At 49.1% G+C, this 22,178-nt stretch overlaps 1 protein-coding gene across 3 annotated transcripts; it reads left to right on the forward strand.

Annotated features, from left to right (window-relative positions):
- The first annotated feature begins 5,409 nt into the window (after nt 1–5,409).
- dab2ipa (DAB2 interacting protein a) lies at nt 5,410–22,175 on the forward strand. 3 transcript variants are annotated; one of them, XM_027284373.1, is made up of 23 exons: nt 5,410–5,503; nt 5,719–5,858; nt 6,283–6,401; nt 6,481–6,583; nt 7,980–8,056; nt 9,066–9,172; nt 13,347–13,491; nt 13,567–13,739; nt 13,857–14,128; nt 15,995–16,203; nt 16,320–16,464; nt 16,566–16,710; nt 16,885–17,121; nt 17,212–17,401; nt 17,531–17,766; nt 19,264–19,355; nt 19,441–19,902; nt 20,158–20,432; nt 20,525–20,638; nt 20,738–20,860; nt 20,945–21,024; nt 21,116–21,203; nt 21,323–22,142. In XM_027284373.1, the coding sequence occupies exons 2-23, from the start codon at nt 5,798–5,800 to the stop codon at nt 21,488–21,490; spliced, it is 3,621 nt and encodes a 1,206-aa protein (XP_027140174.1). In that variant the 5' UTR covers nt 5,410–5,503; nt 5,719–5,797; the 3' UTR covers nt 21,491–22,142. The 3 variants fall into 3 exon arrangements, with proteins under 3 accessions (XP_027140174.1, XP_027140175.1, XP_027140177.1); XM_027284374.1 differs by lacking the exons at nt 5,410–5,503; nt 5,719–5,858; nt 6,283–6,401 and adding exons at nt 6,710–6,858; nt 7,051–7,147 and having other exon boundaries at nt 6,499–6,583; nt 21,323–22,175; XM_027284376.1 differs by lacking the exons at nt 5,410–5,503; nt 5,719–5,858; nt 6,283–6,401; ... (1 more) ...; nt 7,980–8,056; nt 9,066–9,172 and adding an exon at nt 10,719–11,115 and having other exon boundaries at nt 21,323–22,175.
- Nucleotides 22,176–22,178: the final 3 nt, after the last annotated feature.

Genomic DNA, 22,178 nt, shown 5'->3' on the forward strand with positions numbered 1-22,178 from the left:
TCTGTCTGTCTGTCTGTCTGTCTGTCTGTCTGTCTGTCACTCCACCTGTCTTGCAGGGTTCCACCAGCAGTGTCACGTTCCTCCTGTAGAGGGCAGCATCAGTCTCAGTCCCTGGTTCTGTCGACGCTGTGTCTTCGCTTTGGCTGTCAGGGTACGACCCGTCTCTCTCTCTCTGACCACCTGTCTCCTTCTCTGACCACCTGTCTCTCTCTCTCTGACCACCTGTCCCTCTCTCTGACTACCTGTCTCTCTCTCTCTCTCTGACCACCTGTATCTCTGTCCTGCCACAGAAAGGGGGCGCTCTGAAGAAGGGTCCGATAGCCAAAGCTCTGTCTGCGATGAAGCAGGTGTTGCCGTATGACCTGGACTCTCTGGACTGGGACTCGCAGCATCGGACCAATCAGCAACAGTGTTACTGTTACTGCAGTGGCCCTGGAGAGTAAGACGGACCAATGACAGACAGACAGGCTGTGGCGTGTTCCTTTGATGATGGTCTGACACGTGTTCTTGTCGTGTAGGTGGTACCTGAAGATGCTGCAGTGTTTCCGGTGTCAGCAGTGTTCCATGAAGCCTGTACCCAGTGTCTGCCGGAGTCCATGATGTTTGGAGACAGGTGATCAGAACCTCCTCCAGTACCTCCTCTCTCTCTTTGTTCCATGTTCTGAGACATGTTTCTGGTCCTCCTCCAGGTTCTACCTCTTCCTGTGTTCAGCCTGTAATAAAGGATCAGAGTACGTCCGCCGTCTGTCCCTCAGGTGGGTCGACCTGGTTCACCTGGTTCTGTACATCTGTCAGTCAGCAGCAAGAAGAAGTACTTTGAGCTGGATGAGATCCTCGCTTCGTCTCTGCTACTGGGAACTACCGCTCGGAAGGTACTAGACCATTAACCTGAACCAGAACCAGACCATTTACCTGAACCAGAACTAGACCGAGTCAGCCACGATTAATACTGAACTAAACCATCCTGATCCTTCAGCTGGACCCTGGTTGTGGCTTTAACCTTTCTGTCTGTCTGTCTAGCTGTCTAAACACTCCTCCAAAGAGAGGGGGCGACCTGCTGACGCTCTGAACAAATACAAGAGCAGTAGACCTCGTCGTTACATCATCTGTCCTTGTCGGTGTGTTGGTATTGTTCAATGACACTGTGTGTCTTCAGGTTTCTGTGCGGGAAAGAGATCAAGAAGAGGAAGTGCATCTTCGTCTGAGGACCAGAGTCCCTCCAAACCCCCCATCCAAGCTCTTCCTGAGCGCACCCAGAATGACGGAGGCTCGGCCCGGAAGAAAGGCGTGGTCAAGAATAGGTAATTCTCACCATGTTGCTTGTCAGGTCATTTTGTAGTCGATGACGAGCAGGTAGTTTGTAGTCCTAAAAGCTGAAGGTTCTCTCGTCTGTAGTCCTAAAGCTGAAGGTCTCTAGTCTGTAGTCCTAAAAGCTGAAGGTTCTCTAGTCTGTAGTCCTAAAAGCTGAAAGTTCTCTAGTTTTGTAGTCCTAAAACTGAAAGTCTTTCGTATTCTTAGTGTCCTAAAAACTGAGGCTCTGGTTTGTAGTCTTAAAAGCTGAAGGTTCTCTAGTTTGTAGGCCTAAAAGCTGAAGGTTCTCTAGTTTGTAGTCCTACAAGCTGAAGTTCTCTCGTTTTAGTCCTATAAATGAGGTTCTCTAGTATGTAGCCGACTGAAAACCAGCTGAACACTTCCTGGAGAACGGTTGTCATAGAAACCATAAACCACACAGTCTGTTCCTACAGTGTTTCAACTGAGAGGAAGAAGAGGAAGTCCAAGTGGCTGCTTGAAGACGCCATTCCTAATGTAAGGCATCTGTTGTTTTCCCAATCGATCTCCAAATGTTCTTCTCAAGACTAACTGTTGTTATTTGTGTAGAACGGTATCCGCAGAGTGACGCCAACGATCACATGGCCAACATCTTTGACTTCACTCTGGATGAACTGCAGAGCCTGAAGAGTGAGACAACTTTCAGCTCAAGCATGACCAGTTCATTACATAATCAACAGATCCTACCTCGTTCTGCTTTCCCTTTCTCAGTAGTTTTCCAGCAGGACGGTCAGTATGATCAGGACTCCACTGATGCCTCCACCTGCTGGTTCTGCTACGACCAGCGCCTCCTATCACTTCAGGTAAGCGTCCTCTTTGTCACCTTTGTCTTGTCCTCGTCCTCAGCTCTCCCACAGCTCAGTCTCAGCAACGCAGTGTGAGACTTTTGTAAGATGGACATTGTTAGCCTCACAGACAGAACAATCAGACCTTTCAGACCTTTGAACACCAATCAAGGACCGGATAGCTCTAAAACATTGATTGTCCTCTTATTGTCACACGTCGTCTGACTATTGCGTGCAAAGTAAATCTATGTAAAAACTTAGAAGGTTTTCATTCTCCATGACCCAGCTGAGGAAACACTTAACAATGACCTGCCAGATTCCGTGGACGTGATTGTGGTTACCACACAGACAAATATAATCTGATGGACAGAACACAGCTTAACGTTGGTCTGCCAGGTGTCAAGAGTCGCTCTGAGGACTGACTGTCAGAGATGACAGCACCATCACCAAAGGTCAAACTCTCTGATGACTGAAACCAGAGTTTAAACTGAAGGTTTGTCTACTGTCAACAGATGAGCTCGCTCTGCTGGGAACTGTTTGATGAGTCGATCAGAACAACTGTTTATCTGAATGAGTCAGAGACTGAGACTGAAACCAGGGCAGGGACCAAAGGGGGTTAGAGTCTACTGTCATTTTTATGAGGCTTCAACACACGATAGAGGGCACCCCGACCAATCAGACCCCGTCGGTACCACAAAATTTTCGCCCGTACGTGACCCCGTCAGACCCCTCGTCAGCCTTCATGTCAGACCACATTCAGACCTCATCGGACCCCGTCAGACATCGCGGACTCCCACTCAGACCAATTCAGACCTCACGCCTAAGGAATACGTCAGACCTCGTCAGACCATGTCAGACCATGTCGGACCAATTCAGACCTCATCGGACCCCGCAGACCTCGTCGGACCCCGTCAGACCATGTCAACCATTCGAACCTATCGGACACTGTCAGACTCATCAGACACGTCAGACCTTGTCAAACCACGTCGGACCTTGTCAGACCACGTCCCTCCATCAGGTTCAGTGTAGTGACCTCACAACGAGGTGTCCTGGTTCAGAGGCTTTCGTAGGGAGCGAGGTAGGATTGTGCTCATGATGCTGCTGATTGTCTCCACCCCCCTCCTTCTGACCTTTGACACTCTGTTTTCAGGAGGAGGGTGGCAGCACAGGAAGAGGAAGTTGCTAGCAACAGCTACAGCCAGTGGCCAATCGCAGTGAGGCAGGGGAGGAGCTTGGAGGGGAGGAGCCTCTGGGCGTTGGAGGACAAAGATGGCACAGACCACGCCCACTTGACATCCGACTCCTCCCACTTCCTGTCAGACTCCTCCCAGACCCATCGCGACTCCTCCAACTCACCCACCTCTCATCTCTTCGTATTTCGGAGTGGCGGGCAGACTGACCAAGGGGAGAGGTACCAGCGTGTTAGTGCTTCGACTGTCACTTCTCGGGGGACGGTCCAGTACCTGCTGGAGTTCGTTGAGGGCGATCCCCCAACTCCCACCACCCCATATTAGCGGTATACACCAGTGTTCGTGTGTTCCCTTCAAGATTTTCTGTATTTACTATTCCGCCGTTTTTTCGCTTCCTCGCATCCCCCCCCGCTCCTATAATCCCTGTCCTTACAGTGGGTCCTGCGCGTGGTCCATTAATCTCTTGTTTACCAGATCAACTGCTACCCCCCCCCCCTTCCCCTTTTTTTCCCTTTCAGATCACCCTGTACTCTTCCTTTTCTCCCCCTTCCCCCCGTTATTTCCCACCTGACCCAGGACAGTAATACTCCGTTTCTGAAGTTCCATTTTCCCTGTTGTTTTTGTCATTAAAAGAACTTTTTTTCTTCTCACTCCGGAAAATTAGCTGTTAAGAACACGATCAAGATTATCATATCGCTCCTTTTTTGTATCCGGGTGTAACTTCCCCCTGTCTTGCCCCTTTTTTTTTTTTCCGCGGTCAGGTGAGTTTGGAGGTCGCAGGTATGCACAACCGCGGTTATGTCTATTTCTGTCTCATACTGTGCCACCCACATTTCCACCCCCCCTTCCCATTAATTTAGTAAAACAACCTTTAAATACAGCCAAGAGACACACACACACACACACACACAACACCCACACACACACAACACTCTCGTATATGTAGTGTGTATTTCAGATTGACGGTAGACATTTTGTGTTTCTTCTTCTCTGACATGTTAAACAGTCAGGGGCTGTCAACACCTCACCTCACCTGTCCTCCTGCTGCCCCACCTGTACATCATTCACCTAAACACAAAGCACTTATTTAAAGCCACCTGTTGTGACCTCACAGAGTGAGTGTGGCATGAAGTCCTAGTGAGTTAGCATCCTGCAGAGCCCCTCCCCTCACGCCCTATATGCCCCTCCCCTCACGCCGTATATGCCCCTCCCCCACGTTGTATATGCCCCTCCCCTAACGCCGTATATGCCCCTCCCCCACGTTGTATATGCCCCTCCCCTCACGCCGTATATGCCCCTCCCCCACGTCGTCGTCCTGTCAACCAAACTGAACCAATGAGTGTTTAAAAATGTACCATTGTGTTAATGGTTCGTCGTCTGCATCCAGGTCTGAGTATACAGCGCTCTCTAGTGTCCAGGTCCTTTATTTCCAGTTAACTCTTCGTCACATCTTTAAACCAGGACATGACCTCCCGGTCCCGGTCTCGGTCCTGGTCCTGCCATGAGGTTCAGTGGCTTTGAGTGTTTCGATCAGTTCACTTCTTTAAAAAACTACAAATCCCACTGCAGCTGAATACTATCTTTCCCGGAATTCCTTGTTGCTTGTTATTTCCTGTGATCAGCTGTTTCCCGCTCCGTCTCTGTATCTATGCAAACTGATAATCATTGATCCACATTAGCTCCAAGCTAACACAGCCCATTGGTTTGAATGAGGAATGCTAACGGTCTCGGCGACGTTAAACGGTCACTCTGTCACTTTAAACCTGCAGCTCCTCCTGCTGCCATGGTAACCACCCTCCACTCACATTGGCCCGTTGGATGGTTGTTTTGATCATGTGACTGTATGTTTGTCTGTTCAGCTGACCAATCAGCTGCCAGCTTCTGGAATAAAAAAAACTTTTTTGACCTCTGACCCCTGTGACTTTGTGTGTGTGTGTGTGTGTGTGTGTGTGTGTGTGTGTGTGTGTGTGTGTGTGTGTGTGTGTGTGTGTGTGTGTGTGCGCGCGCGCGACAGGTGATAATCCGTTAACTCCATTAAGGTGTTAAACAACACGCGAGAAACAAGCACACGTTAAGAGTCAGTCACTCAGACAGGTCATGATTGTCTGTCTCTGCTTGGGGTCCCTGCAGGTAGACAGGTGGTCAGACAGACAGATAAAGGTGTGAGAAAGACCCGACCTGATGTTCGGCTTCCTGTCTGTGAGTCTCTTTGTCTACCTGTCTCTGTGTTTACCTGTTTGTCTGTCCTGTTTATGTGTACCTGAAGCAACCTGTCGACATCTATATTTGTCTACCTGTCTCTCCCCACTTTGCTTACTTGTCTGTCTGTTCACCTGTCTTTCTGACTGTCCTCATACCTGTGTGTCTCCGTCTCTATCTACCTGTGTGTGTTTGTGTACCTGTCGCTGCTTCAGGTGTGTGTCGTGCTTAAAGACAGACAGGTGAGCGTTGCCAGTCTGTAGATTACTCAGAGGTCCGCTGGGTCCTGTTGCCATGGAAGAGTTGGTCAAACACCTGTCCAGGTGTCAGCACATGGGCTGGATGAATGTGATTGGTGAGTTAATGATTGACAGCCGGAGCACAACGAATCAGATCAGACAGGTGAAGAAGACACGGGTGAGACAGGTGCCATTTTGTCTTCACAGAGGAGTCAATAGATATTCTGATTGGTTCATCAACTTTTCACCTGACGTTTACCTGTTGAGTTTAGTTTAGTCCATCTTTACTTTAGTCCAGCTTTAGTTTAGTTTAGTCCAGCCTTACTTTAGTCCAGCTTTAGTTTAGTCCAGCTTTAGTTTAGTCCAGGTTTTGTTCTGTCGTTTGTACAAAAACACATTTCTGTCAGGTATAATATTAAATTCATATTAATGAATATTCATAATTTGTATTCCTTGATCTCAGTTTGTTAGTAATACTCGCGGTTATACTAATGTTACTAATAATTACTGCCAACACACTGATGTGATGATGTCACACAGAGTTGAAGAGCGCCTCCATTCATTGGCTGTCATGTGGTCGAAAGGCGGAGCCTGACGTCTGGACTAAAATGTTCTGCATCCTGTCTGATTCTCAGTTAGTGATGCTGAAAAACCTGGAGGTCAGAAAACATGAATAATAATAAATTGAATTAAGTTCAACTGAAACAAACAAATATATACATACTCCTCCTCCTCCAGGTTCATCCTCTGCTTCTGGCAGAGAGGGCGGAGATTTGTACTGTCTGGTTGCTAAGATACACTGTCCATGCAACCTCAGCACCGCCTTGCTCCGCTCACAAAGGTAAGAAGGACACGGCATGCAGACAGACAGGTACAGATGATGGAGTTTTATGCAGACTTTGAAGACTCACATGGTGAGAAGAAAAAAAGTTCATTCTGTGTGGATATATGTGTGTGTGTTCATCAGGATCAGCTGATCTCTTGAATCTTCATGTCACAATTATAATCTCATCATCTGATGTCTGAGGTCAGTTACCATGGCAACATGACCAGGAGCTCAGACATATGAAGATGCTGCAGGATCACCTGACCTGCCGACCCACAAGAGGGTCAAAGGTTACGGTCACATTTTCTCTTTTGTCATGCAAACATCACTTCCTCCAAGAGAAGAGCAGCTTTGTTTTTATCGTCTCTTTACGCCTTATCGCACTCGACCGTTGACAACACTTGTTGACGATTCTCAAGTTTATCAATGTTGACTGTTGGCATCGCGTAAAAATAAGAATATTTCTGCTTTTGTTATCTTAGAATGAGACTTCATATCTACAGTCCTCTTCCATGGATCCTCCATGTTACCAAGCCATGATGCGTTTTACAGGTTCTCCTACACGCTTTGACGAGGCAGGTGAGGTGAGGGGTATTCATGTGGTTGCAATCTGCAAACCTCACTGTTAGATGCCACTAAAACCAAAAAACTACATGAATTTAAATAATAGTGCTCAAACTATGACAGTGTGTTAGCACACAAACATGAAGATCAGTTCACCATGAGCTGAAATGAGATGGCTGATAGTAAGTGAAGGGAAACTAAAAGGAAGAGAAGTGTGTTGCAAGAGTAGATGCATAAATAACAGGCAGAGTCAGGCTGTGTCTCAGTTATGTGTATTCACCGGCTGTGCAACAATAACAGAACTGAGGCATGTTACTCGTAGCACGCACGTATACATACATGCCCCCAGGGGGAGCTGTTGGCTGCATAACATCACCCTACAACAAAGTGCGGATCATAAATACATGCGGTGTTCAGCTCTGGATCTTCATCAGCAGTCAGTCAGGATAAACCTTCCTGAACTGGGTCGGCCTGCTGTGTTTAACCTCTGATATACTGGGTGTACGTGGAGAGCTGAATATATTGTGAGGTGGAACATGCTGTAAACAGTTTGATTCAGTTCTGGAGTCAAACATAAAGATCTTTTCTTTTTGTCACCAACAATCTAATAAAGCAGCGAGTCTTTATTTTGGATTCTTCAGTTCCTGCAGGTGAATCTTCAGGGCGATGTTCAGATTCATTCACTCTGCAGTCAGACTGCTGAATACTCTGTACACCTCCATCACTGTTTACTGTAATAACAGCTGTTCTGATCACATGATGTCAGCTGCTGGTCACCACGGCAACCGCTGTGGAGCCAACATGGCCGACTACAAAACACTCCCATGATGCACTCTGTCTGTTCCAGATGTTCCAGAGAGAGGGGTCCGCCATCAGAGCATGCCCAGTAGCTCCACTGTGGAAACGGCCACCAGCAGAGTGACGGTGAAAACACACACACACACACACACAGCCAGCTGGGTTCAGCCTGCTGTTTCCATGGTAACAGGAGCTGAGCTCCTGTCAGCTGATGATCAGCTGAGCGGCTCCATCTACAGGTGATGAAATACACCCAGGTGATCCGCCGGCCTGATGTGGTCTGCAGGATCTGCTCCCCTTCTGTAAGAAGATGGAGGTGGTCTCCTGTGGATGAACACCACAGGCAGAACCAGAACAGGCAGAACCAGAACCCCAAACAGAACCCTGACCTACTGTTTCAGATCTGGGATCAGATCCCGGAAATGACGTAAAACTTGTCAGCTGTCAATCAAACAGCGACCATTAAATCACGATGACAGGTTTTCCTCTGTACAGTGCATTATGGGAAGTTTTTTTGATGACGTCAGCATGAAAGAAGTTTCTAACTGTTTGATAAATGTGTTGATGTGACAAGACCTACAGGAGGAATAAATAACTCAATCACTAATCATCAGATGTGGTCATCAGTTTTCAGAAGCCAGTTCTGTGAAGGTTCTCCTGGACTCACCTGGACTTACCTGGACTCATCAAATAGGCTTCAGTTCTGACTGACAGGTGGGGAGTTCTGTGGGTCCTTAAGGCCCTCTTGTGGTCTATCAGCTGGTTGTTAAAGTGGTTTTAGGACTGTGTTGAATGTGGTGGACAGTCTGTAACCAATCATCAACCTCGACCAACACAGGAAGTGTTCAGCCAACACAGGAAGTGCTAAGATGCTGTCACAGTCCATGACCTCCTGTGTTGAAGGACGGTCTTCCTTTACTCCTCAAACTCTTAGGTGACCCCAGCGACCCACACAGAGGCAAACCTGGGACTCCTCACTAGCCAGCCAGTCTCTTGGATCAGAGTCCAGTTGATCTGAGAACCGTCACAGACTTGCTGATGAAGATTTGTTGATGTCCTACAGTGAAAATTAAATTAATGATTGAAAATGATTAGAAATGAATTAGCCAATCACAGTCCTCCTCTTCTTCTTCAGGGGTTTCTGTCCCGGAGGTTCAAACAGTCTCTTCGAAGAACTCGATCTCAACCAAAGCTTTGCCGTCCGAGCAGCCTGAAGTCAGACCAGAACACCTCCGACAAAAGGTACACCTTCAGTTTCCGTACAGATATGCTTTCATTCACATCCCCTTTGGTGTTCAGTCTTTGTGATGTTGTAACTCTTCAGTTTCTTTTCTTGACAAAAGCGTCAGTGAATTGTTGGGCAGTCTTGTATGAACCGGACTTTTCAGAAAAGTCTTTATTTATATATAGATATATATATATAGGTAAGTTATAAAATCAGATCTAAGGTGTGAAAACAAACCTTTAATAAACATCTAACAAACATTTAAACCTGTTTAAACTTTTGATTGGTTGATTTCATCGCTGGTCATATTCTTGGTTCTCCTAGACCGTCGTACCTCATCCACTGCTTCCATCTGAGCCCCCCAACCACCAGCACAGTGGTCTGGGGTTCAGGTGGGCAGCAGGTCAAAGTGAAGACCTTACTCCATGTCCTTGGGTCAGGGGTCTGGAAACTGACTGGTTTGGGGGTCTCTGTGGTCCTGGTTTGTGGTCTGTGTGGCCCTGGTTTGTGGGTCTGTGTGGTCCTGGTTTGTGGGTCTCTGTGGCTCTGGTTTGTGGGTCTCTGTGGTCCTGGTTTGTGGGTCTGTGTGTCCTGGTTTGTGTGGTTCTGGTTTGTGGGTCTGTGTGTCCTGGTTTGTGTGGTTCTGGTTTGTGGGCCTGTGTGGTCCTGGTTTGTGGGTCTGTATGGTTCTGGTTTGTGGGTCTCTATGGTTCTAGTTTGTGGGTCTCTGTGGTCCAGTATGTGGGTCTGTGTGGTCCTGATTTGTGGTCTGTGTGGTCCTGGTTTGTGGGTCTGTGTGGTCCTGGTTTGTGGGGTCTCTGTGGTCCTGGTTTGTGGGTCTGTGTGGTCCTGGTTTGTGGGTCTGTATGGTTCTGGTTTGTGGGTCTCTATGGTTCTAGTTTGTGGGTCTCTGTGGTGCAGTATGTGGGTCTGTGTGGTCCTGATTTGTGGTCTGTGTGGTCCTGGTTTGTGGGTCTGTGTGGTCATGGTTTGTGGGGTCTCTGTGGTCCTGTATGTGGGTCTGTGTGGTCCTGGTTTGTCGGTCTGTGTGGTCCTGGTTTGTGGGTCTCTGTGGTTCTGGTTTGTGGGTCTCTGTGGTCCTGTATGTGGGTCTCCGTGGTTCTGGTTTGGAGGTTTGTGTGGTCCTGGTTTGTGGGGTCTCTGTAGTCTTGGTTTGTGGGGTCTCGGTGGCTCTGGTTTGTGGGGCCCTCTGTGGTTCTGGTTTGTGGTCTCTGTGGTTCTGGTTTGTGGTCTCTGTGGTCCTGGTTTCTGAGTCTCTGTGGTTGTGGTGTGGGGGTCTCTGTGGTCCTGGTTTATGGTCTCTGTGGTCCTGTATGTGGGTCTCTGTGGTTCTGGTTTGGGGGTCTGTGTGGTCCTGGTTTATGGTCTCTGTGGTCCTGTATGTGGGTCTCTGTGGTTCTGGTTTGGGGGTCTATGTGGTCCTGGTTTATGGTCTCTGTGGTCCTGTATGTGGGTCTCTGTGGTTCTGGTTTGGGGGTCTGTGTGGTCCTGGTTTATGGTCTCTGTGGTAGATTATTTACCAAGTCAGGAGGAGGTGGGGGAGCAGAAACGGGATCACACCACCAGTCGTGGAGGAGACCAGACCGAGGGGGGACAGACAAATTCTCCAGAGGGGAGAGAGGGATGGAGAGGAGGGAGGAGGAGGAGATGATGAAGAAGAGGAGGAGAGGGAGGAGGTGAGGAAGAGGAGGGGGGAGGAAGTAGGGCAGCCTCACTGCAGGGAGGGGCCACAGCTGAGCTGCTGGAGCGGTGTAGCATCAGAAGCTACGCTAACAGACAGACAGAGAGACAGACAGACAGAGAGACAGACGGGTCTTTCAACCAAACAGCATCAGTCGGTCGATTCTCCGTCGTTCTTTCCTCCCTCTGAAGGAGGACATGGATCCATAAACTCCTCCACCTCCTCCTCCTCCTCCTCAGCATTCACACAGGATGCTCGGTGAGTATCTGCACGCATTAACATCCTTTGTCCTCTGAGTCTGAATAGATAAGTGTGCTGCAGTGTGTGTCTGTGTCTGTGTGTGTGTGTCTGTGTCTGTGTGTGTGTGTGTGTGTGTGTGTGTGTGTCTGAGCGCGCTCAGTGGCGTCTTCCACCTGATTTGCATGACCATGCATGCTGTGTGTGTGTGTGTGTTAACCTGGCTCCAGTCTGCACACAGCTAATCTGGTATGTTAGCATGGTGCTATGCTAGTCACATATTGTTAGCCAACATGTTTAGCTAACAAGTCAAAGCTACAGCACACACACACACACACACACACACATACACACACACACATACACACGCACACACACACACACACACCATGCATGGTCATGCAAATCAGGTGGAAGACGCCACTGAGCGCGCTCAGACACACACACACACACAGACACACACACACACACACACACACACACACACACACACACACACTGTATAACAACAGAGCTGCAAGCATTAGCATAGGACAGATAAACAGTGGAAATACGACATGAATGAGATTCGTCTGTCTGCAGTGTCCCTGAACACAACACGAACCTGCTGAGAGCTGTGCTGCATTCAGGGACAACTGTAATGTGAGAAACACGAGTTCACGGGTCAAACTGATCCTCACACAGTGCGACACCCGGCCTGTTCACAATCCCTGAAACGTCCTCACGTGTCCTGACAGACTGTGATCCTGAAAAGTCCGAACCTGTCGGGCCGCGATCTGTTCCTGAACCGAACCGTGACATCACCTGAAACCAGAACAATTTATTTTGAAGTCACCTCGATGATAACTTGTCTGATGAGATACCATGTCATGTTTTAACAGCAATGTTCGATGTTAGTTGGACCCGTTAATTCTCGGGCAGTCTTGAATGAACTGGACCTCTGAGATCTTGCACAGTGATGTTGAGGTCCAAGGTCCAAAATGTCCAACAAAATGGATATTGGATTAAACCGGGTTACTTTGACGTCCAAACGTGCGGACGTCTCTTGACACTGGGACTGCCTCTGAAACCACAACAGTCTGAAAAAGTCTGACACCTTTGGACTGAGACGCCCCCCACTGATGTTGGAGGGTCAGAGGAAGACACATGAGACACTCTTCTATGTAGTACTGTGTAGCAGTCTGTGTACCTCCTGGTGTATTTCTCTGGTTTCAGCAAGGTGGTGTTGTTTGAGTAAGGCCGTTTGAACTTGACAACAGAAACATTTTACTGCTTCTTATTTTCCTCCAACATCTGTCCAGCTTATATTTGTATTTCGAGGTATTCACCTCCACCTCTTCACCTCCAGCAGCTTTATCTGCCGCCATTTTCTCGGTGGTCCCTACCCTTCAGCTACGGTGACAAAATGGCATCCACTGGGGACGAGAAGTGTCCAGAGTTCAACACTCTCCATCACAGTCAGCAGTCGTACATGTAAAAATAAGTAAGAGCACTCAGAGCACTTCTTGCCCACCTGAACAGGTACTGTTCCCGTCCACTGCTCAACATTGACACCTTCAGCATCTCAGGGCAAGTCTCATCCACACCTGGATCCTGACAGAGATATGAGTAAGGCTTCCCTCAACTCTTCAGTCTATGCTTCTTCCACAGAGGAGGTGTTGGACGGGTTCAGGAGCTCCTCAAAGTGCTCTTTCCACCATCCAACAATATCCCGGGTGAGCTGGGGGCTGAACACAGCCTGAGCCAAGCTATGCTTCCCCTTCCCGAGTTGTCGAATGGTTTGTCAGAACTTACTTGAGGCCAACTGAATGTCCAAAGGTGCAGCTCTTCTAAGACAACCAGTCCTGGACTCTTTTGCCCCTCTTAAGTTGCCACTACAACAGGCACAGATGACCCTAATCCCTACTGACCACAGCTTCTTCCAGCTGCCTCAACAATGGGGGTTTTGAAGATTGCCCACTCAGATTCCAGGTCACCAGCCTCCCTAGGAATCTCCTCCAGTTCCTCCAGAGATGTGAGGCAAAGACCTCATGGACAAGAGACATTCCCAGTTCACCCTCACTACACGTTTCGGTTTACAAGGTCCGTTCATCATCCACAGCCTCAGGTCTGTTGGCCTGGACAACACAGCTCCCAGGATCACCCCGGTCTGTCCTGGTCTGTCCTGGTCTGTGTTTCCTGATCCGGTCCGGTCGTCCTCTTCTTCTGATGTTTAATCAAAATAACCTGTCCTGTCTTACCTGTCCTTGCAGGTGTGTGATGCGACAGCTGCACTGTGGTAGCCAGGAGTCATTGCTAAGCACCGGCTGTGTGTCATCTCTGGAGCTCAGGATGGACCAATCAGTGATCATTAAACCGGTTCACTCCTCCCTCCTGGGACAGGACTACTGCTTCGAGGTAACGCACACACAACCTTACACTTGAGACCTATGCTGTTTTCACGGCGATGACCTCTGACCCTGTGTCTCATAGGTAACGACCTCGACGGGAACAAAGTGCTTCTCGTGTCGTTCAGCGGCAGAACGCGATAAATGGATGGAGAACCTGAGGAGAGCCGTTCACCCCAACAAGGACAACAGCCGGAGGCTGGAGAACGTCCTGACGCTGTGGGTGATCGAAGCCAAGGACCTGCCCGCCAAGAAGAGGTACTGCAGTACTACATGTACTCACAGGGGTATCTGTACTCTCTGTATTCACAGAGCTATCTGCACTCTGCGAGATGTGTCTGGACGACTGTATTAACAGTAGTACTTGTACTTCAGGTACTTCTGCGAGCTGTGTCTGGACGACAGTCTCTACGCTCGGACATCGTGTAAGCTGAAGACTGACAACATCTTCTGGGGCGAACGTTTCGACTTCAGCAGTCTGCCATCTGTCAGCGCCGTCACTCTTCATCTCTACAAAGACACCGACAGGAAGAGGAAGAAGGACAAGAGCAGCTACGTCGGATTGGTCAACATTCCTGTTGCCACGGTGACTGGCAGACAGCTGGTGGAGAAGTGGTACACAGTGAGCACGCCCAGCACCAGCAGGGGTAGGTCGACTGAAGTCAGCTGTTTCAAATTATTATCTTAGATATGCTACATGTTAGCTTAGATATGCTATGTGTTAGCGTGTGCTAAATAGAAAACATTTAACATTTAATGACTTGTTGACTCGTGTTTCAGACTTACTGACTCGAGTATCAGACTTGTTGACTCGGTGACTCGTGTGTTTCAGACTTCTTGAGTCATTGACTTGTGTGTTTCAGACTCATTGACTTGTGTGTATCAGACTTGTTGACTCGTGTTTCAGACTCATTGACTTGTGTGTTTCAGACTTGTTGACCCGTGTGTTCCAGGCGTGATGACTTGTTGACTCGTGTGTTTCAGACTTGTTGACTTGTGTGTTTCAGACTTGTTGACTCGTGTGTTTCAGACTTGTTGACTCGTGTATCAGACTTGTTGACTCGTTGACTCGTATGTTTCAGACTTGTTGACTCGTGTATCAGACTTGTTGACTCGTGTATCAGACTTGTTGACTCGTTGACTCGTGTGTATCAGACTTGTTGACTCGTGTTTCAGACTCATTGACTCGTGTGTTTCAGACTCATTGACTCGTGTGTATCAGACTTGTTGACTCGTGTGTTTCAGACTTGTTGACTCGTGTGTTTCAGACTTGTTGACTCGTGTTTCAGACTCATTGACTTGTGTGTTTCAGACTTGTTGACCCATGTGTTCCAGGCATGATGACTTGTTGACTCGTGTGTTTCAGACTTGTTGACTTGTGTGTTTCAGACTTGTTGACTCGTTGACTCGTGTGTTTCAGACTTGTTGACTCGTGTATCAGACTTGTTGACTTGTTGACTCGTATGTTTCAGACTTGTTGACTCGTGTATCAGACTTGTTGACTCGTGTGTTCCAGACTTGTTGACTCGTGTGTTTCTGACTCGTTGACTCGTATGTTTCAGACTTCTTGACTCATGTGTTTCAGACTTCTTGAATCGTGTGTTTCAGACTTCTTGACACATGTGTTTCAGACTTCTTGAATCGTGTGTTTCAGACTTCTTGACTCGTGTGTTTCAGACTTCTTGACTCGTATGTTTCAGACTTCTTGACTCATGTGTTTCAGACTTCTTGAATCGTGTGTTTCAGACTTCTTGACACATGTGTTTCAGACTTCTTGAATCGTGTGTTTCAGACTTCTTGAATCGTGTGTTTCAGACTTCTTGACTTGTGTGTTTCAGACTTCTTGAATCGTGTGTTTCAGACTTGTTGACTCGTGTGTTTCAGACTTGTTGACTCGTTGACTCGTGTGTTTCAGACTCGTTGACTCGTGTGTCTCTGACTCGTTGACTCGTATGTTTCAGACTTCTTGACTCATGTGTTTCAGACTTCTTGAATCGTGTGTTTCAGACTTCTTGACTCGTGTGTTTCTGACTTGTTGACTTGTGTGTTTCTGACTCGTTGACTTGTGTGTTTCAGACTTCTTGAATCGTGTGTTTCAGACTCGTTGACTTGTGTGTTTCAGACTCGTTGACTCGTGTGATTCAGACTCGTTGACTCGTGTGTTTCAGACGTGTTGACTCGTGTGTTTCAGACTCGTTGACTCGTGTGTTTCTGACTCGTTGACTCGTGTGTTTCAGGCTCGTTGACTCGTGTGTTTCAGACTCGTTGACTCGTGTGTTTCAGGCTTGTTGACTCGTGTGTTTCAGACGTGTTGACTTGTGTGTTTCAGACTCGTTGACTCGTGTGTTTCAGACTCGTTGACTTGTGTGATTCAGACTCGTTGACTCGTGTGTTTCAGACTCGTTGACTCGTGTGTTTCAGGCTTGTTGACTCATGTGTTTCAGACGTGTTGACTCGTGTGTTTCAGACTCGTGTGTTTCAGACTTGTTGACTTATTGACTCATCTGTTTCAGGAAAGTCGGCGGTGCCCACGGTGCGGATCAAGGCTCGATATCAGAGTATCGTCATCCTGCCAATGGAGCAGTACAAAGAGTTTGCTGAGTACATCAGCTCAAACTACCTGCTGCTGTGTAACACTTTGGAGGCGTCCATCAGTCTGAGAGCCAAAGAGGAGCTCGCCGCTGCGCTCGTCCACATTCTGCACAGCACCGGCAAGGCCAAGGTAACCACGCCCAAACATGTGGCCACACCCATTAATTTAACCACAACCAATGCATCTGACTCCCCACTATTTTCAAAATAAAAGCCCAAAACTGGACTGCCTGTTACCTTCTGCAGGACTTCCTGACGGACCTGATGATGTCAGAAGTGGACCGTTGCCGGGACAACGACCAGCTGATCTTCAGAGAGAACACGCTGGCGACGAAAAGCATTGAAGAATACCTGAAGCTGATTGGACAGAAGTACCTGCAGGACGCCCTTGGTATGCACAACTACACAACAACTACACAACTACACATTTATTATGATTTATCTGGAAATATTAACACCTCTGTGTGTGTGTGTGTGTGTGTGTGTGTTCAGGTGAATTCATCAAAGCTCTGTATGAGTCTGATGAGAACTGTGAGGTCGACCCGTCTCGCTGTTCGACGTCTGACCTCACAGAACATCAGGCCAACCTGAGGATGTGCTGCGAGCTCGCCTTCTGCAAGATCCTTGACTCCTACAGGTACATAACACGACTTCCCACTGCTACACAACTACAGGTACACAACACGACTTCCCACTGCTACACAACTACAGGTACATAACACAACTACACACTGCTACACAACACGACTACACACATGTAGTATGTTACATGTGTGTAGTGTCCGTCAGTCTATAACCCCCCCTCCCCCAGGGTGTTCCCACGGGAGCTGAAGGAGGTGTTTGCATCATGGCGACAGGAGTGCGGTAACCGGGGGCGACCGGACATCAGTGAGCGTTTGATCAGCGCGTCGTTGTTCCTGCGCTTCCTGTGTCCGGCTGTGATGTCACCATCGCTGTTTGACCTGATGCAGGAATTCCCCGACGAGCGCTCAGCGAGGACACTGACCCTCATCGCCAAGGTCATCCAGACGCTCGCCAACTTCAGCAAGTACGTCTGTGCTTTTTTTCTGAAGGAACTGAGGGCTTTTATTCTGAAAGGATCTCTCACCTCTCCTCACCTGCCCTCACCTGTCCTCAGGTTTGGCACTAAAGAAGAGTACATGTTGTTCATGAATGACTTCGTGGAGCGTCAGTGGAGCAGCATGCAGCGTTTCCTACAGGAGATCTCGAACCCGGACGGACTGAACCACACCGCCGGCTTTGACGGGTACATCGACCTCGGACGAGAGCTGTCCAGTCTGCACACGCTGCTGACCGAGCTCGACCAGGTAACACACCTGAACAGGTGCCAAGTCCATAGTGAGGCTAGCTGTTTTCCTTTGTTTCCACTCTTTATGCTGAGAGAGTACAAATCTTGTCCACTCCATGTCTGTCTCTACCTGTCTATCTCTCCGCAGTCCTGCTTGGCGAAGCTCGGTCCTCTTCCTCGGATCCTCAGAGACGTGTCAATGGCTCTGGCTAATCCGGGGGGCGTGTTTAACCCTGGAGGCGTGGCCGTCTCCTCTCCAGAGCCTCAGCGTGTTGTGTCTCCACCCCCTCTGTCCCCGCCCCCCTTGTCCCCACCCCTGTCACCCCCTCTGGCAGCATGTAATCCCTCCATCGGCCTGCAGGGTGGCGTCGGACTGGACGGAGGGTTAGCACCACATGTCCTGTTAGCATTAGCATCCAGCTCAGTTCTTTCACCCAACAGGAACTGACCAATCACAGCCGGTGTTTGAGGTGGTTGCTATGGGTTTACCTGACAGTTGCTATGGGTTAAAAAGTAAATTCCAGAGGAAATCAGCTACCTGGTGCCGGCCCTCACCTTCTCCTTGGTCCAAGTCGGGTCGGGTTGCTGCTGACACCTTATTATGTTATGTTAGCTAGCTAGCAATGAGCGGCTGAGAGGAGCTAACACTTCTGGAGAGCACCTTTGCCCCAAACTGACATTCTTGCTGATGAGTTCCTCAGGTGTTGGTTAGCTGTTCAGATGGTTCAGGGCTGAAGCGTTCTCTTTGCTGTTCAGGTCAGTTGAACAAGTATCTGGTCCAGATCAGATCATTTTAGCAGGTACAAGTATAATCACCAGCAGACAGCCGTTTGACCCGATCACCTGCTGTGCAGTGATGGTCAGTTCAGGGCCTGTGTCGTCAGCGTACAGGTGGATTTTCAGATGATGGAGCACTCTGAGTTTTTTATCGTGTTCTTGGTGTCTGTAAGTTCCTGAAAGGTGATGAAGCTGTAAAATGGATCAGTTTAGTTGTTGCTTCATGCCAGTGCTTCTCAATTATTTTCTGTTACGCCCCCCCTAGCAAGAAGAAAACAATTCGCGCCCCCCCACTCTCCGCCGCGCCGTGTTCACCTCAGAGCCAGCTGTAAGAGCCGCTTCGCTCGCTCGCGACCCATCACTACTCCATACAATCTGCGGGCCAGTTTTAATAGTAATTAATCATCTCACTGCCCTACACCATAGACCTAATACTCCCTGCCAATGACAATGAGAGCGCCACTGCCAACTACTGTAGTGGATGTGCAATTATACTTTATTCTAGTATGGCAAAAAAAAAAAAAACATTCCCCAGGGTCACACGCCCCCCCCCCACCGGGCACGCCCCACTATTTGAGAAGGACTGCTTCATGCTAACGTAGATCTCAGCTGGGCGAGTGTTAAAGGTTGTTTTCAGGATTTACTCATGCAATGTTTGAGGGAGGTCATAGTGCTCAGTTTATCGCAGAAAGTCATTAAGGTGGTTTAAGGTAGTTTCACGTGGTTTGGGTGGTGTCACGTGGTTTCAGGTGGTTTCGGGTGGTTCCGGTGGTTTCATGTGGTTCAGGTGGTTTCACGTGGTTTGGGTGGTATCACGTGGTTTGGGTGGTGTCACGTGGTTTGGGTGGTATCACGTGGTTCGGGTGGTTTCACGTGGTTTGGGTGGTATCACGTGGTTCGGGTGGTGTCACGTGGTTTGGGTGGTGCAGGTTTTTATAGGTGTGGTGGCTGTAAAATGGATTTTCTTGAAGCTGATGTTAAAACAAAATTTTTTATCAGAATGTTTTTTATTGTTACAGAAAGTTAAATTCAAATTTGACATTCTTTTCTCAAACAACTCGTTCTGGTTCTGGTTCTGGTTTTGACTTTCTACTTTGTTTGTAGTTTGGTAGATTTCACCAGACTTCCGTCTCCGACTCCAGAGAACAAAGACCTGTTCTTCGTCACTAAAGGATCCAGCCTGCAGCCGGCATCAGGTGACCTTTGACCTTTATCATGACCCCCTGACCTCTTTGACCTTTGACCTCTTAATCTGACCTTTGCTGATGTCACTTCCTGTAGGCCTGCAGGGCTCTCCGGCACCGAGCTCCTCCTACTCGGAGCCCAATGAGAACGAGGCGGGCTTTGAAATGACCAATGGGAGCCGGAGGGAGGGTCAAGATCTGACCAATGAGAGCCGCAGTCTGTCCCTGGTCGACCTGCAGGATTCCTCCCCTAGCGACGGCCTTGACGACAGCCAATGGCAGCGCAGGACGGGGCTCCTCCCCCTTTCCTTCCAGAACCCTGTCTATCACATGACCACCACGTCGCCCCGGCAGCAGACGGACGCCACACCTTCGGATGGATCGGCGGGGTCTCAGGGAAACGCTGATGACAGGAACGCCATGGCAACCAAACCGGCGTTTCTTACCCAGATGTCGGTGGGGCTGGGAGGGGGGGAGAGGGGGGAGAGGATGTCGGCCATGTCGAGCAGCAGCAGCGGAGAAGAATACTCGAGACGGGCGCTGTCGCTCACTGAGACAGGTAAGACACGTCCGGACTGAACAGAACCTCTGAACCAGCAGTGTCCAGTCTAACAGTGAACACAGCAACAGAACCTCTGAACCAGCAGTGTCCAGTCTAACAGTGAACACAGCACCCTACTGAGGTGGTTTTCATGCTGGGTTTGGCTCCTGGCATCCTGGGCTGAGTCATCATAAAGTCTGTAGATCTTGGTACTGTCACGTTACTCCTGCTGGTCCTGAAGGTTAAAGCTTTATGTTGCCCCTCCCCCTTCAGGTAACCCCACCCCTCCTCGTCAGAACTCGTCGGGTCCTCAGAGACGGATTGATCAGCCTCCTCCGCCCTCCTCCGCTCCACCTGGACCTCCTCGGGGTCGGACACCTCCCAGCATGCTCAGCGGTGGGGGAGGCCCCGCCTATCCTCCTCGCCCCGCCTCCGGCAGCATGATGTCATCCAGTCCTGATTGGCCGAGCAGTGGCCAGTCACGTCTCAGACAGACGTCATCGTCATCTAAAGGAGACAGCCCTGAGAAACAGCGGCCTGCCGCCAAGGTAACAGCCTGTTATCGTGGCAACAGAGTACAGGGCGGAGCCTAGATTTGGGTTCACATGTTGACCCAGTTGATGTGTGTATGTGTGTTCAGGCTCCGTCACCGTGTGCATTGGATCGGACCGCTGCCTGGCTGCTTAACATGAACTCCGCCTCCTCGTACGGTGAGACGGAGGACGATCGCCATGACGACGCCCTCATAGAGAAGGTAAGGACAGGTGTTGGGTCTGTCCCAGTTCTGGTTCTGACTGTGTGTCCTGCTCTGGTTCTGGTTCTGACTGTGTGTCCTGCTCTGGTTCTGGTCCAGTACCAGCAGGAGATTGCATTGCTGCAAGAGAAGTTGCGGGTTGCTGCGTTGCGTCAGGATGAGTGTGAAGCTCGACTGCTGATCCAGGATCAACAGAACCAGCGCATGCTGCAGGAGTACCAGGTGGGTCACGCACCTGATCACCTGGTGAAAGGCAGATGGTCACATGACTCTGCTGGACCAATAAGAGAGGACTGTGTGTTTCAGGTGCGGTTGGAGGACACAGAGAGCCGACTGAGGAGACTTCAGGACGACAAAGACCTGCAGATGAACAGCATCATCAGCAGGTCAGAACCTGTCTGTCCTCTCACCTGTCTGTCTGTCTGACCTGTCTGTGTGCTCACCTGTCTATCTATCCTCTCACCTGTCTGTCTGCAGGTTGATGGCAGTAGAGGAGGAGTTGAAGAAGGATCACTCTGACATGCAGGCAGTGATCGACTCCAAACAGAAGATCATCGAGGCACAGGTACCTGTCTGTCTGTCTCTCTGACTTCCTGTCTCTCTGACTTCCTGTCTGTCTCTCTGACTTCCTGTCTGTCTGTCTGTCTGTCTGTCTATCTCTCTGACTTCCTGTCTGTCTCTCAGGAGAAGAGGATTTCGAGTCTCGATGCAGCGAACTCTCGCCTGATGGCGGCATTGACGCAGCTGAAGGAGCGGTACGCTGTGACATCACAGAGGAACGGCCTGTCGCCTAGCAACACATCGTCACTGCAGATCACCGAGAACGGCGAGTTCCGTAACTCCGGCAACTGATAAGCTCTGATTGGCTGATGGAAAGAAGGCGATTGCATGAAGTGTGAGAGACAGCAGGAGGGGCTAACTATGCCACGCCCCTCTTCTACAAATCAACCAATCCTCGATCGTTACAGGCCTGTCAGTCACCTCCTGCAAACGGATCTGTTGCTAGGATACCGCTCACTTCCTGTTTTAGTTTTGCATGTTTCCTTTTTCAAGTCTGACATCATATCCTGCTTCCTTTGGCACTTCCTGTCCTGTGAGCAGGAAGTGCCCAATGACCAAACTGCACGTATTCAACTGGACCCGCCTGGTTCTGGTGACATTTTTAAAGGGACAGCCTGTGCTAACAGAGGGTTAGCCTAGCTTAGCACAAAGACTGGAAGCAGGTGGAAAACGTTAGCCGCCTTCATGTGATATTTTGTCCGCTCTGGGCTTCCGTAATTCTGAACATGGACCCGGTCCGGTCCGTTTCAGACTTTAGACGTTTGTGTCGTTTCAGAGAATTTTAACGTAAATTCAGAATTTATCGTAAAAGTTTAAAATGTGATGAGAAGTTTGTGAAAACTGAAAAAACACACACACAACCCAGTTGGACCCGGCTGTGGTTCTGTCTCCGTATTTATGAATCTTTCTGTTATTTATCCGTCAGTATTTATAAAGAGAAGCTCCAATAAACTATTACACCATCAAGCTGTTGCTACTA

Source organism: Larimichthys crocea, chromosome XI (assembly GCF_000972845.2).
Source record: "Larimichthys crocea isolate SSNF chromosome XI, L_crocea_2.0, whole genome shotgun sequence".
NCBI lineage: Eukaryota > Metazoa > Chordata > Actinopteri > Sciaenidae > Larimichthys > Larimichthys crocea.

Excerpts from the sequence above, each read along its gene's own strand:
- dab2ipa (XM_027284373.1), top strand. The coding sequence starts at position 5,798 with ATGGAAGAGTTGGTCAAACACCTGTCCAGGTGTCAGCACATGGGCTGG. Across the intron at positions 17,402-17,530 it reads TGCTGACCGAGCTCGACCAG|TCCTGCTTGGCGAAGCTCGG; the intron begins GTAACACACCTG and ends ATCTCTCCGCAG. Across the intron at positions 20,639-20,737 it reads ACGACGCCCTCATAGAGAAG|TACCAGCAGGAGATTGCATT; the intron begins GTAAGGACAGGT and ends GTTCTGGTCCAG.